Below are 17,560 nucleotides of genomic sequence, written 5' to 3' on the forward strand. Positions count from 1 at the left end.
GCTGTGTCCCTTATTACATCCACTGGTAGTAATTCTAAGAAGAGGCCCGAACGCTCCTTATAACTTTTTGTTTCTAACAAAACAGAGTAATTATGAAACAAACATAGGTCCTATTATACACAAACACAATTGTAAAGCACATTATTTGTGTAAGAGAAGGACTAAGAACAAAACATCTTTTTGGCAGACATTCAGAAAAAACAAACTGTGCCATACTCTTAGGCAGCTTTCCTATGATACTCAGGAGGGGCAACCCCATAGTCAGTGGCACTAAACAATGCATTAGAATTCTCGGCTAAATAGTTTAAGAAATCATGCAAATGGCTTAACAATAAAGCAAGACTCCTATCATCCAGTGGGGTATAGGCTAGCATTCCCCCAATTCTCACAAACAGGCGCAGCAGGTGAGGGGCACCATAGATCCGAGACATGGGGATATTGGGGTGCTCAGCTAGGATTTCAGCATACTGTGGCCTCTCAAATTTGTACAGCAGCTGAGTGCCCAGCATTACATTGAAGTACTCTTTGATCCCCGCCACGACTTCCAGGACGGCATAAGCATTCTCATCTCTGCTTCTGGTCAGTGCCTTAGCACGAGCATAGTCCTCCAGAATGGAGTCCACCGTCATCTGTGCAGGGAGATAGAAGAGCTGGTTTTGTTTGGTGACCAGATCCCAGTCGTCCACGAGCCATGGCTTCAGCTCTTCTGGGATGTCCACCTTGACTTCAGCCCTGTTCCTGGCTGCTTCCTCGCTTTCCACGGTAGGATCCAGGGGGATCCTCTTCTTCCGAGGGGGCTGAGGCGTTTCTGGGGTGCTGCTGCTACTGCTACTGCCCTCTCCACTGCCCAGGGCCTCTTGGGGGTCTCGTCGGGCCCTACCCCCGTTTTTCTGCTGCAGCCCCGGCCCTGGGATCTTGCGGGCGCGGAAGCCCCCTCGCGCCTTGGCCCCTGCCTGCTGCTCCTGATGGGCCCTGAGCAGCTCGCTCTGCCGGGCCAGGTTGGCGTCCGAGTACTCGAGGACTCGGCTCTCGGGGACCCACTCGTCCCAGTTCTTGTTCCAGCCCGTGTAGTGGATGAGGTACATAACGGAGCCGGCCTCCATCTCGGCCTCCGACTCGGCTGCTACCTCGGCCACACGCATGCACTTGGCCTCGTAGAGCAGGGAGCCATGCAGGCACAGCAGCCTCTGCCCGGCCTGAAACTGGGCCTTGGGGGCCCCGGCCTGGGATTGGGGTCGGCTCTTCCGAGAAACCTTGGGAGACATCGTGAACCCCACGATGCTGGCCTCTGCCTCTGCTACCCTGGGGCTGAAGGCCGTTGCTCAGCTGCAACTGCTGCCCAGACTATGCAGCCTCACCAATCGCCTTCACACAGGCCTCAAAAGCTGCTCCCGCCAACGGCTGCTGTGTCGGCCACAACCACGCAGGCGCATCAGGCTCTTCAGTGCCTAGGACACCACTGCGCAGGCGCAGAGGGAGACCCGAACCAATGGCTGCACAAAATGCATCCCATTATCCCCAGATGCAGCCACTCTCAGGCCTGGAGAATTTCTCTAGTAACAGAGGGCACTGGAGCAGGTGCCTGAAGTCTGGCCAATCACAGCCCACTTACTGGAAGCTGCAGCCATATGCCTGGGCATAGCAACAGATCTGGCCAATGGTAGCTCACTCACAGCTCAACTTGGGGCTGCTGCACCTGCTCAGTCATGTTGCAGAAGAGCCAGCTCCCAAGTCTTTTGGCCCTTCGCAATCCTGCTGGAGCTGCCTGCATAGGCGTAGCAATGGTGTGTTCTAGCATCAGAACACCTCTTCTGACATAGCAACTGGTAGCTGCTCCCGCGTGCCCACACAGAGCAGCAGGGCGACGTTCTGGCCTCTTCCACTGTCCCCTGAGACCCAACCGGTGTATCTGCTGTCACGTGGACAGCCAAAGGGGTCTGGCTATTTGCTACACGTTCCCAGCTACGGCCTGGGTCAGCAGCAGCCAAGCTTCTGTGGGAGAGCAGAGGTGCACGTGCACAGCACAGGGGCTGCCACTGCCCTATCCCAGTTCTGAGTAGGGCTCCAGGTTCCCACTGCCCAGGCGTAGAGCTGAGCTGCTCCAGCCAATCAGTGCTCACCTGCCTTAGCCCCACCCCTATCATGGCGGCCACCTCTCTTCGTGCCCCAGGCATCTTAGAACGCCCAGTCCCAAGAATCCTCCCCAATCCCCTTGCTCCTCGGGGGTCTGCACTCCCTTTCCTCAGGTCACTTGGGCCTCCTCCCACCCCATGCTAAGCCCACTCCTTTTGGTGCAGTGTCTGGGAGAGAAGCTTGCACCTGAGGCACGGTGCAAGGAGGGGCCTGAGCCACACCTGGAGGTGGAGCCCAGAGGGGACAGGGATGTTCTTTGCCTACCCCTTGGCAGCCCGGGATGCTCGGAGCCCGCCCAGGTGCCATCTAGCTCACCTGCTGTTTGCACAGAGCAACCTGAGGCTCAGGTAGGTCCCGGGACTTGGCGCCCCCTCCCCCTACTCAGACACCCTAGGCACATGGCAGTGCCCTGGCGATGACACCCCCTGGAGGACTTTACCGCCAGGCCCTGGGTCCTACCTGTAAAGTGGATGTGAGAGAGGCAGGACTGTTTCCTTATTTTACTGGGCCCAAGGACAGTGCTTTAATCCTAGTTGATAGCTTAGAAATACTTATTGACTGAAGTCCTACCTTATTCTATCATCATCATCATCATCATCCTGCCTCTGCAGATATATAGTGCTTCAAAGTCCGCAAAGCACTTTACAAATATTTATTATCATTTTATCTCATTAGTAGTCAAACAGTTTCCCTCTTCCACACGGACCATGTTGCTTCTCCCTTCTGGAAAGAAACCATTTTCCTGCCTGGATTAGCTTCCTCTTTCAGTCTCCTCCTCTGTTTTCAAAACCTTTCTCAACACATAAGTACTCTGTGAAGACTTGTGAAACCTATCTCCATCTGATTGCTTTTGACTCTGTCTGCTTTATAACTATTAATATTGATTGTATCACATTCAACTTTTTATATGTATTTTTTAGTGTCTATTTCCCTAATACATGTTTCTTTTATCCCTGCCATTAGATAAACTTCTTAAGGTCCGGTGACTAGAGAAGGTACTTATTTTATATCTTAAGCTGTGGTGCTTTCCTACCATGGAAGCCACTTTCATGCCAGTCTGCTACTTCTAGACAACCCAGAGGACTTCCATTTGCCTGGGCAGCACTTTGTCACAAAGTGGATATACAATCCTTTTTAAGTAATAGAATGACAGGATTACCATGACTTTGGCCAGGTCATCTTAACCTCTTAGGAACAAAAGTAGACCAGGGACTTTGTTTTAGTTTAGACTAGAACATCTATGAATGTTTACAAGAGGGAAAATCAAGAGAATACCTTGATTGTCTTAATTCTACCAAAGCTTCCTAAAGAGTGAGAGTGTGATCTACCACTTCACAGCTGCCACTTGACTGGAAATTAAGCAGCTTTCTGTAGTTTGTAGTGTGCTAGAATTAGAGCTAGGGAGATGCGAACTTTAATGCCAAGATTCTAGGTGTGTGGTCCTAGGCATTTTACTTCACTTCTCTCCTCAGCTTCCTCATCTGCATAATGGGAGTAATAACACCACTTACCACCTAACATTGTTGTGAGGGGGAAAAATGAAATATCCTATGTAAGGCACATTGAATACTATACAACCCCTTAAAATTTCATGGGTGTATCTTTTTTCCCCACTGTGCTAATCAGAAGCCTTCCATATCCTCTCCTTCTGTACAGTTCTTACTCATATTTCCCCATAAAACTTCCACAAAGAATCTGTCCGCATTCTAGAACCTTATCCCTTCCACTCCATTCTATCCATCTCCACACTCCATAGCTTAGAGGACTCAAGATGCAGGACTTCTCATACTTGCTTTATGACTAACTGCATAGAAAAACTACTTATTCTGAACCAGAGCATATCTATGGGGACATTTCAGTTTTGAGATAGCTGTAGTATTAAAATTTTATATACTATCTTTAATTTTTAAGAATTTTATTATATTTATGGCAATGTAATTTATAATAATCATTTCCCAACATTCTGTGATCCACGTTCTCTTCCTTTCCCTCCACGCTTCTCATGATGGCAGGTAATATAATATATGTTGTATGCCTTACATTTATATTTCAATAAAAATATATATTTATCTTTAGATTACTTTGTGTTAGATATAAAATTTAGTATTTCTGGGGCCTTGGTTAAGCTTTGTATTCTTCATGACCCTCAGTATCCTTTCTCGTAAAATACAGTGAATTGGACTGGAAGTCCTGTAAGAATCATCTCAAATCCAAATACTATGTTAATTTAATTTTGTTGGAAGTGCTTGTTCAAAGCTTAATTATATAATTGGAATCTTCCTTAAAAATTTCTTAGTGAGAGTCTAGAACAATACTTCCCAGTTCCGTAAAGAATTTGGAATTGTTACAAGCCCACACTAGCTTTTGACAAATCTCCTAAAGATGCTATTAAGCCTGCTTTTTATCATTTCAGAAATGTAGCTTGAATCAAGTCCTGGACGTCTCCTGTGGATGTGGAAATTGTTTTCTACGTCTTCGTGGCATACATATTGGATTAATGTAATTCTCTGTTTGTACCTTCGTCCATATCATCATTGTAGAAATTGCAACACACTTGGGCTGTGGTAATAAGTATGATCCACAGTTCTCATGGGATAGTGAAAAATCTCACCAATCTGAAGTCTCTCTATTGACTTCTTGTTCTTCACTGACTTGAATTTAAAATTGAGTATTTGTATGTCTGTTGAGACTTAAATAGTATATTCACACAGAATAATTTGTTCAGTTCCAGAACTAAAACTTCGGGTCAATTTTAGATCCTCCTGGATAGTCAGTCCCTGAACCATACAATACATAGGGCAGGACTATGGAGAGTCAAATATGACTGCATTTTAGACAGTGATTAAAACATTCTTACCTCCTCCACTCACAATAGGCCTTACTAGAATTGTCAATGTATACAAAATTTGACTTATTTGAGTTTTACACTCTTGCTTCCTTGTCTCCCTGGTGGTGCTACTATTGATAAGTAATGGAAGAATGAGAACATGTGCAGTAGAAAAGGAGATTCCAGTAGAAGAACACGAATGTAGTTCATTGCCATACTAACTGTTGAACCTCCGAAAAATGGAATCTTGGAAGGAAAAATGACCAGCAGCTTAATTTGTCTTACCTTTAGTATCTGGGGCATATTAGAAAGGAAAGGAGAAAACAAGTATCTATTAATCACCCAGTGCATTTATAAATATTATCTTATTTGATCCTTACCATAACCCTGCTGTTGTTATCCTAATTTTACAGTTGAAGAAAGTGAGGCAGACAAATGTAAAGTGACTTGCTTAGAGTCACAAAGCTAGTAAATATTTCAAACCAAATTTGAGCCCAGTTCTATCTGACACCAGACCCAGAAAGAACTCTCTCCACTGTGCTGTATACTTGTTACTGAATGATGATGGAGATTTGAGTGAATTATTAGGTTTATAAATTTGGAATCATCCTTGCCTGCTTTGTCCAGTCATTTAGGAAATTTATACAATATCTCTCATCTCTCCCTTTCTGTCAACACCAAGTAGAAACATTGAGTCAGGAAGACCTGGTTTTAGATCCATTCTTGGATATTTAAACTATTTGATTGGTTCTGACCAAATAATTTATCCAATCATTAGAGTCAGTAGCTTCATCTATAAAGTGATGATGTTAATAAAGCTACTTTATATGGTCATACTTTTTCACACATGCCAATGCCAATTATTATTATTTGTTAATTTTAATTTTTATCATGATCTTGGTTCAAATTATCTCCCTTTACCTATCCATTGCGATATCCTCCTAATTGGTCCTTTTCCCCTTTACTTTCTAATCCCACCTCCACACGTGAAAAATTGTCTTTTTTCCCTAAGGCACACTTCTCTGTGTCACTTGTATGAAAATGCAATAATTCCTCATTGTCTCTAAGTTAAAATACAAATGCTTAGCATTCCTTAGTGTTTAAGACCATTTACAGTATGGCTTCTTAGCACCATTTCATATTATTTACATTAACAGATTTTATATCCCAGATGAACTGATTTATTTGCCCTTCCCTGAACATTACCGTTTTCACTGGTATTTTCATATACATACATATATACATACATACATACATATCTATGTCTGTGTCTATATAAATATAGCCTTTGCTTGGGACACCCTCACTTATTCCTCTTAACATCTTTGACTTCCTTTAATCCCAAGCACATATGACACCACCTTTGGGAAGCTTTCTCTTTTCTTTAGTTGCTTTACATTTATCCATCTGTGTATACATTACTAGGCATAGACCTTGAACATAGTGGACAAGAAATATTACTAAATAATTCTTAAGTTGAATTACACTATTTTGTAAGTTCTGAATTTGAGATTGTTAATTGGAATTTGGGAAATGCCATCTAAAAGTGTGTGTGTGTGTGTGTGTGTGTATATATATATATATATTTCCCCCCTATGGACACGTGGGAATTATCAAACTACATTTCCCGTGGTCCAACGGGTTTCTGTTTCCGGTTCTTTGGGCGTGGGGACACCTGCGTCACCAAGCAGAGGACAGTTTAAATGAGAGAATGGAAAGTAGTCTTGCCCTCTTTGGCTAGCAGGCAGGGAAGAGAGGAGAGGTAATAATAATGGAGGAGGCGGCAGTTTTGAATTCTTACTGGCGCGTGGTCTAATGATTTATCTCTATCAGCATGGCTTTAATTAAAATACTAATTTATATATTTATATCAGTATTTATTATTTTTAATCGTAACAAGATGTATAAACAACGGACCCCAGTAGAACCTGCTATGATATGAAAATGACCCAAAACTAATCTTACTCTTTGTTAAACATTTATTATATTCAATAACTCCATAATGAATATAAATTTAAAATACTTAACAGATCTTCCCCCTGCAGAACTGAATAACACTTATCTAATGAGATATCATGGTGTCATGCAGACATATACTATTCTTCCAGAAGGTAGTATACATAGCAATAATTCAAATTATGGAATAATAATAATAGTTTACATTTAAGCAATTTGTGGATTTATTTAATTTTCAAAATTTATTTTTTTTTGTTGGTGAGAAAACTGGGTTTTGGAGGAGTTTAAGTATTTACTTCCCCAAGTATATACAATTAGCAGGTGACTAGGCTTTATGCCCTATATGATTTGGAATACTTAGCTATGAATATTCCATCCACAGTATATCTCATTTTCTGTTTCCATGTGGATTCCCTCGGGTAAAAATTCATCTTAAACCTTGTCTTTGCCATTATAATCTTTGTAGAAAAAAATCTGTTAATAATCTTATTATCATGAGTTTGCTGGTAAGGCAAGAAAAATCTCTCTTTAAATTGAAGTGACACATAATTTATTAAAAATTTTTGATGTCTTCTGCACACCATCTATTCTGTGCTACTAATGTATCACCTGCCTATTGGAGTAACATTATATCTCTTCTTTAAATTATTTTCCTCCCAATCTTATAAAATAGAATCATTCATTTCTATGGTAGCAAGATATACTTTATTAGAAGGGGAAATTGTGACACATTTTTAGTTCATAAAATTTTGTTTCCTATTTTATTAGTCATATTAAACATGAGAATTTCTATACCTTTGACTCTGAATGCAGTTGTAGACATGTCCATCAACAGCAACCAAAGTCGTCGTTTGAACCTGAACAGACTCAACCTGTCATTAGTGGAAGCCATTCCCTCTTTATGTAACAGGATTAATATGGTGTGGTACTTACAATCTTGGACTCCAAAAAGCACTTGCATCTGCTTTTTATTCAAAGAATCTTGGAAGCAAGCCAGGTTTATGTAGCGCTCAAGCCCATTGCTTACGTATTTGACAGTAACATCTGGCAGCACAGATGCTGAATTCTAGAGAGCCATAATTATTTTGAGAGGAGGAAGACAGTGTCTCACACAGTTATTATCATGCTTCTACCACAGGTACTAGAAAGAGGGGATCATTTTTACTTTCCTGACAGCATATGTTTTCACAACTTTAGAGATGAGATTTCTTGATGGTGTACAACATTGAGATTAAGAATCATTATATGTTTTTAAGCAGGCAGAAGGTTAAAAAGAGCATCAAGGTTGTGAATGAAAATGTTTTGTTGTCCAAATGGCAGTTCAAAAGCTATTGAGTGGGATGCCAAAGTATGCGGGATAGCCTATTACAAGGAAAAGCTGATGACAACAATGTTTCTTGGTTTCACACTATGTCCTGGAGCCACTCATAAATAAGACTGTCAGATTTGGTACCAATGAAAGGAGTTTACTGTAGGTTTGTTTATCTCTACTGTGAAGATTTTCTCTTCCCCATCCCTCTCTCAGACAGATTATTATTCGAAAGAAGATGACAGGTGCCACCACATGTCTGAGAGCTTGTGTTTGAGAGGGGGTATTGTATGTGCTTGGAATGCATGAACAGTAATAATGGACGTTTCCCTTTTGCAACCTTGCCAACCTTTGTGAGGAGTAGAAAACTCAGATTTGTTGTTCACTGGAGGAGCAGCATAGATGGAAAGCCAGGTGAAATTTGCTCCCATTACCACTTCAGTAGTTTTAAGGAAGTATAAAGAGGAGTGGGCTATGATGTTCACGTGTTGCAGCCTACCTGCCCCAGGTGTGGGACACAGCATGCTTTCAGAATGGTGATCAGCAGACCCTTCAATTGGGATTTTGTATATAGAATAACTGGTGCTTCAGCCTTGCTCTGATAATTCTGTGTCACATATGGACGAGACTTGTGCTGGCGAATCTACTGTCTGTGTGCCAGAAGGGGCTGCCCCCTTCCCCAGCCCCACCACGCCTGAGGACAGTTCCTCGTCCCAGCCGCCCCTCTGCCCAGCAGCCCAGTGAGAAAGCCTCCTCCCTCCCCTGTCTGGAGTAAGGGGACAGTTTGCATGCAGCCTGAGGGTTGCAGTTTGGGCACTCAGCCTCTAAAAGCTTCACCATCACTGGACTAAGCAATCCACTTTAGGGGAATCACTCTCATCACTTCAGAATAATTCTTCAAATTCCCTAAAAGTTGTTCAACTTCCCTTTCTTCAAAGACTGCATTGCACTCAGGGCTGTAGTCTGCAGTGACCTTCCTCCTCCATTGTTTTATCTTGGGGAGCAAGGCAGGAGGGAGACTTTTCTATTAGAATATTTGCAAAAAAAGAACTACAGCTCAATGGGAGATAGGAGGACTCTGGATGAGGATCTTGGATGCTTGTTCAGCCTCTAGTTATGTTGGGCAGCTGGACCACACGGATAGCTGGTTGTGTTCTTACTTTTGTTTGGGTCTGTGGCAATGAGTATTTAAAGGAATAGAATGAACAGGCATATTTTCAGCAGACTCTCCAATGCAAGGCTGTAGGATGCAGAGATCACATGAAGGAATAAGGAAGGAACAAGCATTTAGTAAGCACCAACTATGTCCTCAATAGTACCTGGAACTGTTACTGTGAATAGTGCTAAGAACTTCGCATTTGCTCCTCATTACAACCCTTTGAGGTACTTTTATTAGCCTCCTTTACAGATGAGGAAACTGAAGCAGAAAGAAGTTATAACTTTCACTAGTGTCACACATCTAGTGAATGCCTGGATTTGAACCCAGATCTTCCTGACTTGAGGACCAACTCATCGTCCAATGCACCATGTTGCTGGGTAGATAGGCAAGGTCAGAGCAGAGCCAGAACATGGAAACAACTATGAATGTTTCGGAGTTTGAGAGTATTTCCAAATTATACCTGAAATTGCCTTCCACAGGCTACCTCTACTCTCAGAGGTGTGATTGGGAATCAGAGTGGTGTGCTTGTCCGTCCCACTTTGGCTTCTCCACAGTGTTGCCTGTGTTCCAGTGCTGCCCCCCAGGTCCTTTAAGGCTCTTGCTGCTGAAATGTAGCATAACCAGGATGCTTTCAATTTAATTTAATCCTTATAAAATTCAAGGGCCCAAATCAAATGGCCTCTTGAGGAGGAGGCAGTGTGTACAGTGGTCAGAATATTAGATTTGGGGTCAAAGGATTTGGGTCAAGATTCTTCATCTGTTTTTTCCTACCTTGTCCCCTTGGACAGGCTGCTTAACTTTTCTTAGCCTCGGGCTTCTTCCTCTGTATAATGAGGGAGTTGAAACAGCTTCTCAGTGCCCTTCTTAGGTCTAAATCAATGTTTTTATTGTCCTATATGTATCTTCACTTTACATTTAATAGTTGTCAGATTGTTTTCATTTAGCAGCCTCCATCGGGTCACTTTATTTTTTATTTACATATTTATTTTAAAAAAATGCTACCTGTTAGGGGCATCTGGGTAGCTCAGTGGATTGAGAGTCAGGCCTAGAGATGGGAGGTCCTAGGTTCAAAGCCAGCCTCAGACACTTCCCAGCTGTGTGACCCTGGCCAAGTCACTTGACCCCCATTGCCCACCCTTACCACTCTTCCACCTAGGAGCCAATACACAGAAGTTAAGGGTTTAAAAAAAAAGTTACCTTTTGCCATTGAATCAATACTGTGTATTTGTTTCAGGGGAGAAGAGAGGTAAGGGCTGGGCAGTAGGGACTAAGTGACTTGTCCATGTTCACACAGCTAGGAAGTGTGTGAGTTCAGATTTGAACTCAGGACCACTTGTCTCTAGGGTTGGCTCCCAAGCTACTGAGCCAACCTAGCTGCCCCAATCCAATCACTTTAGTAAAATACTAAACTGAATTATAAATTTAAAATAAGATACATAACTTACTAATTTTCAGATTCTTTATTCTCCTAAAATTTCTTAGATAAAAAATTTTACTACCACAATAAAAATATTAATAAAAGTTTCTTGCTTGCATAAAGATAATCTTGTGGATAAAATAAAAATATATGTAATAATCCTTCCCCCACTGCCTAAAGGCAAGGTGTGCTATATTTCATCCTTCTCTCAGTACTCTTTGGTATGCATGGTTAACTTTTTTTCGGGCTCTCTCATTTCTGTTACTAGTTCAACTTCTCAATTTTAAGGAGTCCAAGTACCCCAGTTATATTTAACTACATAATGGTCAACCAATGTTTTAGCTCTTTTAGCTGGTTTTGAGAAGGGAAGATGTGTTAGTTATATAGCTTAGCTCAGTTTCTGTTTAACATCAATCCCACCAAGAACCATGTCCAAAGCTCCTCTAGTATGGATTCCTGAGATGCTGGCTTCTCAGAGCTTCTCTCCTGGGCTTTTTACAGCATTTGGTCTATAATTCTGGGACTCTAATTTCTAAATAGTTTAAATTTCTGACTCCACTCCTCACACCTAGACCTGAGAATGGCAGATATAATTAGAACAAAACTCCAAGTTTCCTGGGGCCATGAGGCCTAAGAGAAGGAGAAGGTGGCCTCAGACCTGACCCCTATTACTAAATGATGTCACTCAGTGAGTGAATGAGTTCTCCTGCATACCTTGGGCAACACGGAGGCAGAGAGAGGTACTGTCCAAACCTGTGGTTTTGAAGATACAGGTAATTCTGCCTACACGGCTAGTGTTTTTCCAACCACATGGTGGATAAGCAAAGAATGTCTTTCCTTAGAAACAGTTCCCCCATGCTTCCCACATATACACAAACATATACATATGCATATATGTGCAGATATATACACATATGTATATATACACATACATGCATACATAATATGTCTTTATACATACTATATGCATTTGTGATTTTTATGATATTGCCTAATTATCATGTTTTATGTCAGTGGGATATTATTATATTTTCCACTGGTTTTGAAGGATAGGAAAAAAAGGGAAAGAGTTCTATTGTCAGATATTTATAATATACTGTGTTCTGAAGTGATTTAAAAATGTCAATGGTTGAAATAGATAATTTCGGCAGAATTACTGTATCGTATTTAAAGAGTTTGCTAGACTATGGCAGAAAATGTTGGAGTATGATTTTAGACCATACACAGATAACTGTTTCATGAATAGATAAAGTTATTATTAGCTCTGTGTTGACAGTAGAACTACTTGGTGTTTCAGAAAACTTCATTTTTACTACTGCATGATTTCTTTGAGATATACATGAGCTTAGAATTTCAATTTGCCCATAATATTTACTTAATTTGGTTGAAGTTGGGCCAATAATATTTATTCTACTTATCTCATTGTGATGTTGAGACTAAAGAAGCTAAAAGTTATAGTCCTTATACATTATTAAAATGATTATGAGAGCAGCATCTTGTATTTGTTATCTCCAGATGCTTTTATTCTTTATTAGAGTAGCTTCTTTCCTCCTTCACTTCTTTGAGTTCTTATTCCCTGTTGTTTTGACCATTGACTCTTGTTTCTCTTTTATCTGTTCCTCCCTCCCTCACCCCTCATAAAACAAATCTTACCAGGTACCAATAGGACTAGTAAAGGACCCACCTTAATATTTCATCAAAACTCTATTTCTTCCATTCTGTCTTATTCTTTCTGTCTTTCTATTCCATTTTATTTTGCTGTTTTCAGAATTTTCTCTAGCTTAAACCAGCTCCTTTAAGCATACCTATCCTCACTTATTGATACTATTAAGATATCAACAAATCTGAAATAATTTATTATGTTATGATATCTAAACCCTAAGGCCACAAATAAAATTTTTAAAAAAGTCCCTTCCCTCAGATGATTATAGTTTAGTCTACGGGGTGGGGTGGAAGACAGTACATCAAAAGGAGCTGAAAGGGGGAGAACTAGAGGATGGAAGAAAAGTGGAATAGGAAGAGGAGTAAAAGAGTGAAAGTATGTCTGGCATGGGCTCTTCTGCAAAACAGAGGCTCTTTGAACAACCAAAATATGGCACTTCTCTATTAAAACACATAAAATAAGTTTTGCTCATCAAGTTGGCATCTCTGCACACCAGAAAAAAGAGAAGTCACATAAAGGATAAATAGATTAAACCTGAATATATTTTCTTACATTTAGTCTTCATTTTCAGTATTACAATCTTAAGAAATTTTGAACTGAACTGAATGACTCTAGGGTCAAATGAAGGGTGGGTCCTTGAAAAGTACAGTATAGACATTCTGCTATTATAACCATTCTGAGAGTCAACATGTTTAGGTAATGAGATTAATGTCTTCAAAGTAGTTTAAAACCAAGTTCACATTTTAATATAATGGTTCTTATGCTAAATTAGCATGCCCCATTACCCATGTCCTCTAATTGAAGAATTAGAGACAAGTTAAGTGCTGGGGGAGAATCATATGGCATACTATATTTAATAAAAAGCTTATAGAATCATAGCATTTTAGAGCAGGAAGAGACATTTAAGATCACCTTTTCTAAATCCTTTATTTAATAGATGAAGAAAATCAGGTGCAAAAAAGTTAAGAAACTTATCAGAGGAAAAAGAAAAGCAAGGAGGTAGATTTGAGATGATAATCCAGGTGTTCTGATTCTAAGACCAGTCTCCCTTATATCGTATAATCAGTTCTACACATAGAATGTTCAGAAACCTTCTGGACAAGTTTTTGTATAGAATTGTAATTCATGAATTTGGAACTCCCCATGTGGCTTTCAGTACCAAAGTAATGTAGCAGATATTTTTATACTGAATCAAATACTTAAGTTATTTGGAGGACAAAATCAGTATTCAGGACCATAGAGTCAAAGTGCTTTATCTAGCCATTTAATTACATTCTTAGACCTGTTCACTTCTACATAGTCTACTAATTATCATAGAGATTGTTGAGGCCAGCTCTGTCAGAACTGATGCCGTCATACCTAAACCATTATCTTCATTAGAATAGCAAAGACATATTTCCTAAGAAATCTATGCCTATTTAATCTCATATATATATATATATATATATATATATATATATATATCATGAAAGCAAGAATTTGTCCTTAAATTAGGCTTTCAATATTCAATAGAAATTCTTCCAACTTAAAGGGTACTGTAAATCACCTGGCATCCCTAAAACATCCATATATTCAACACCATTTTTATTCAATTTTTATTATATACTTAGTAACCACAACTATCACAAAACATTTAAACAAATGCAAAGTAATTATATGCAAAAACCACATACTTCATATTGTTTAAAATTTGTTTATAAGATATAAATTATATATGTGTGGTAATATAAACATCCTGTATTTTTGAGTTCCCTTTGGATTTCTTTTTACTTTAACACTTCTTTCTCTTGATTCTGTGGCTTTTTTTAATTTAAAATCTTCACTAAATTAATTAATTTAAAGTAGTTTTCCTTGTTTACATGATTCATGTTCTTTCCCTCCCTTCCAACTCTCCCCTCCCCCTGCCCTGTAGCCAATGCGCAGTTCCACTGGGTTTTATATATGTTAGTGATCAAGACCTATTTTGATTTTATTGATAATTGTACTAGGGTGATCATTTAGAGTCTACATCCCCCCAGTGGTATCCCCATCAACCCATGTGTTCAAGCAGTTGTTTTTCTTCTGTGTTTCTACCCCCATAGATCTTCCTCTGAATGTGGGTTGTGTTCTTTCTCATAAGTCCCTCACAATTGCCCTGGGTCATTGCATTGCTGCTAGTAGAGAAGTCTGTTATCTTCCATTGTACCACAGTGTATCCATGTCTGCGTTTAATGTTCTCCTGGTTCTGCTCCTTTCACTCTGCTTCAATTCCTAGAAGTCATTTCACTTTACGTGGAATTCCTCCAGTTCTTTATTCCTTTGAGCACAATAGTATTCCATTACCAACAGATACTACAATTTGTTCAGCCATTACCCAATAGAAGGACATTCCCTCATTTTCCAATTTTTTGCTACCACAAAGAGTGCAGCTATAAATATTTTTGTAAAAGTCTTTTTCCTTATTATCTCTTTGGGGTATAAACCCAGCAGTGGCATGGCTGGATCAAAGGGCAGGCAGTCTTTTAAAGCCCTTTGAGCATCGTGCTAAATTGCCATCCAGAATGGTTGGATCAATTCACAACTCCACCAGCATTAATGTCCCAATTTTGCCACATTCCCTCCAGCATTCACCACTTTCCTTTGCTGTCATGTTAGCTAATCTGCTAGGTGTGAGGCGATACCTGAGAGTTATTTTGATTTACATATCTCTAATTAGAAGAGATTTAGAACACTTTTTCATGTGCTTATTGATAGTTTTGATTTCTTTATCTTAAAATTGCCTATTTATGTCCTTTGCCCATTTATCAATTGGTGAATGGCTTGATTTTTTGTAAAATTGATTTAGCTCCTTATATATTTGAGTAATTAGACTTTTGTCAGAGTTTTTTGTTATAAAGGTTTTTCCCAATTTGTTGCTTCCCTTCTAATTTTGGTTGCTTTGGTTTTATTTGTACAAAATGTTTTTAATTTAATGTAACCAAAATTATTTATTCTATATTTTGCATTTTTTCTACCTCTTGCTTAGTCTTGAGACCTTTCCTTTCCCATAGATCTGACAAGTATACTATTCTGTATTTGCCTAATTTATTTATATTTTCCTTCTTTATATTCAAGTAATTCACCCATTCTGAATTTATCTTGGTGTAGGATGTGAGATGCTAATCTAAACCCAATCTCTCCCATACAGTTTTCCAATTTTCCCGTCAATTTTTATCAAATAGCGGATTTTTGTCCCAAAAGCTGGACTCTTTGGGTTTATCAAACTGTCTTGCTGAGGCCACTTATCCCAAGTCTATTCCACTTATCCTCCCTTCTGTCTCTTAGCCAGTACCATATTGTTTTGATGACCACTGCTTTATAGTACAATTTAAGATCTGGTACTGCTAGGTGTGGCTGCTATTTTTTAATTAAATCATTTTATATATTATTCTTAATCTCTTTTCTTTTCATATCTTCTTATGTTTCCCTTTTTTATATTTCCAATATTTGTTATTTCTAATAACATTATACAATCCGTAATTTTCAAATATCACACTCTTCAGCCATTTCTCCCAATCATTGCATTTGTGTTGTTTCCAATTATTTTGTCATTATAACTTTTTTTTAATCTACTATTTAACTCTGGAGATTAAAAGAAAGAAAAGGACAGTTCTTTCCCTTGGGAATCTTTTATTCCACTTTGTGTGTTGGAAGTTAGAATAATGCATTAGTAGTACAGATCAATACAACAAAAAATGAGAAGTGATAGGAAAAAAGAGAGATCCAAACAAAGGGAAAATTTATGAGAGAAAAAACTTTGATAGCTGTACTACAGGAGCTCTTTAACTGAAAGACATATAAACAAACAGATTTTGTTATGTATGACCCAAGCATCATCCTATGACAGATTTTCAACTCGAATGCCAGATAATTACATTGAATAAAATTGATGATTAGCTGTTGTCCAAACTGGTACAATAGAAGAAAGTACAACTTGGGTATAGCATTTCTTTGCTCTGGTAAAGATCCATGATAGTCTGTCCTCAAGAATCAAAAGCTACATCCTCTTTTCTAGCTAGTTCAGAGCAATGCCCCTAAGTTCTTGACCTTGGTAAAAAACAAACAAAAACCCCAACAACAATAAAAAAGAGGAAGCACTGGAAGTTATTTGTTAAGTAGAATTAAGAGAATCGATTTGCCATTTGCCCAGGTTTACGTACAAGCTTGTCAAAAAACTCAATTCCTATCCTTTGAAATAAAGATTATTTGATCCTTTATTTTAAAACTAACATCTTTTACTTAATAATTTACAGGATTGCAAGTGATTGATATAAATTAGGTGATGAAAGTGTTGTTCATTTAAGAAATCAACCTCCTATTTTCCTTAAAAATGAAAATAGCCAATTTAATCTAGGAACTGCTGCAAGAACTAGAAAGAGAGGAAAACCAAATTTCATACAGCTCCGCCCTATTGTCTGAAATTCTAGTACAGGTTGTTCCAAAAGTCTTAAAACTGAAGCCTAAACTACTAAAGCTTAATTTTAGGCTATTAAAACTTTAAAACTACACTAAGACTTTTGGAACACCCTAGATTAGAAATGTATTTCTTTGTCTAAGCAATCCCTATGTAGTTATAGTTTATCGGATCTGTGAGACTATGGAAGAAGATTTTTCTTTGGATGCTGTAGGATATCACTTTAAACATACAGAAGATATATTCATTGCTAGTGTCTCAATATTCTGGCAAAACTTCTTATCCATTATTGCCTCTTTATAACTAGAATTTATGCCTATTAATGAGTATGCATTGTTTCATTCTTTGTACTTATATTCCCAATATCCAGAACCCACTTGGCGTATAATAACTGATTATTAAACACTTATTGAGTAGATGTGTATGGCAAGGGGGAACCATACTTTTCCTTTCACAAAGCTAGAATTTCCATTAAAATAACATTCTGTAGAAAAGGGAAGTGGTCTAGGTCAAAGAAGGAATACCTGAAGATCTCAAATGTTTTAGCTCTGTGTGAGCTGTGCTTATTTTCTCTTGCACAGTTTATCTAAATGACTTGTACCTCTTGAGTCTGTAACACAAGCAAAAAGTTGTAGTACAATTTTGTAGTCTTTGTAAATTCTTT

General features: G+C 39.1%; 1 protein-coding gene across 1 annotated transcript; it reads right to left on the bottom strand.

The window, feature by feature from the left end:
- Positions 1-218: 218 nt before the first annotated feature.
- LOC123242067 (mortality factor 4-like protein 1) lies at positions 219-1,265 on the bottom strand. Its single transcript, XM_044669559.1, has one exon. The coding sequence runs from the start codon at positions 1,263-1,265 to the stop codon at positions 219-221; it is 1,047 nt and encodes a 348-aa protein (XP_044525494.1).
- Positions 1,266-17,560: the final 16,295 nt, after the last annotated feature.

This window comes from Gracilinanus agilis, chromosome 3, assembly GCF_016433145.1.
Source record: "Gracilinanus agilis isolate LMUSP501 chromosome 3, AgileGrace, whole genome shotgun sequence".
NCBI lineage: Eukaryota > Metazoa > Chordata > Mammalia > Didelphimorphia > Didelphidae > Gracilinanus > Gracilinanus agilis.

Coding starts and splice junctions, on each gene's coding strand:
- LOC123242067 (XM_044669559.1), bottom strand. CDS start 1,265: ATGTCTCCCAAGGTTTCTCGGAAGAGCCGACCCCAATCCCAGGCCGGG.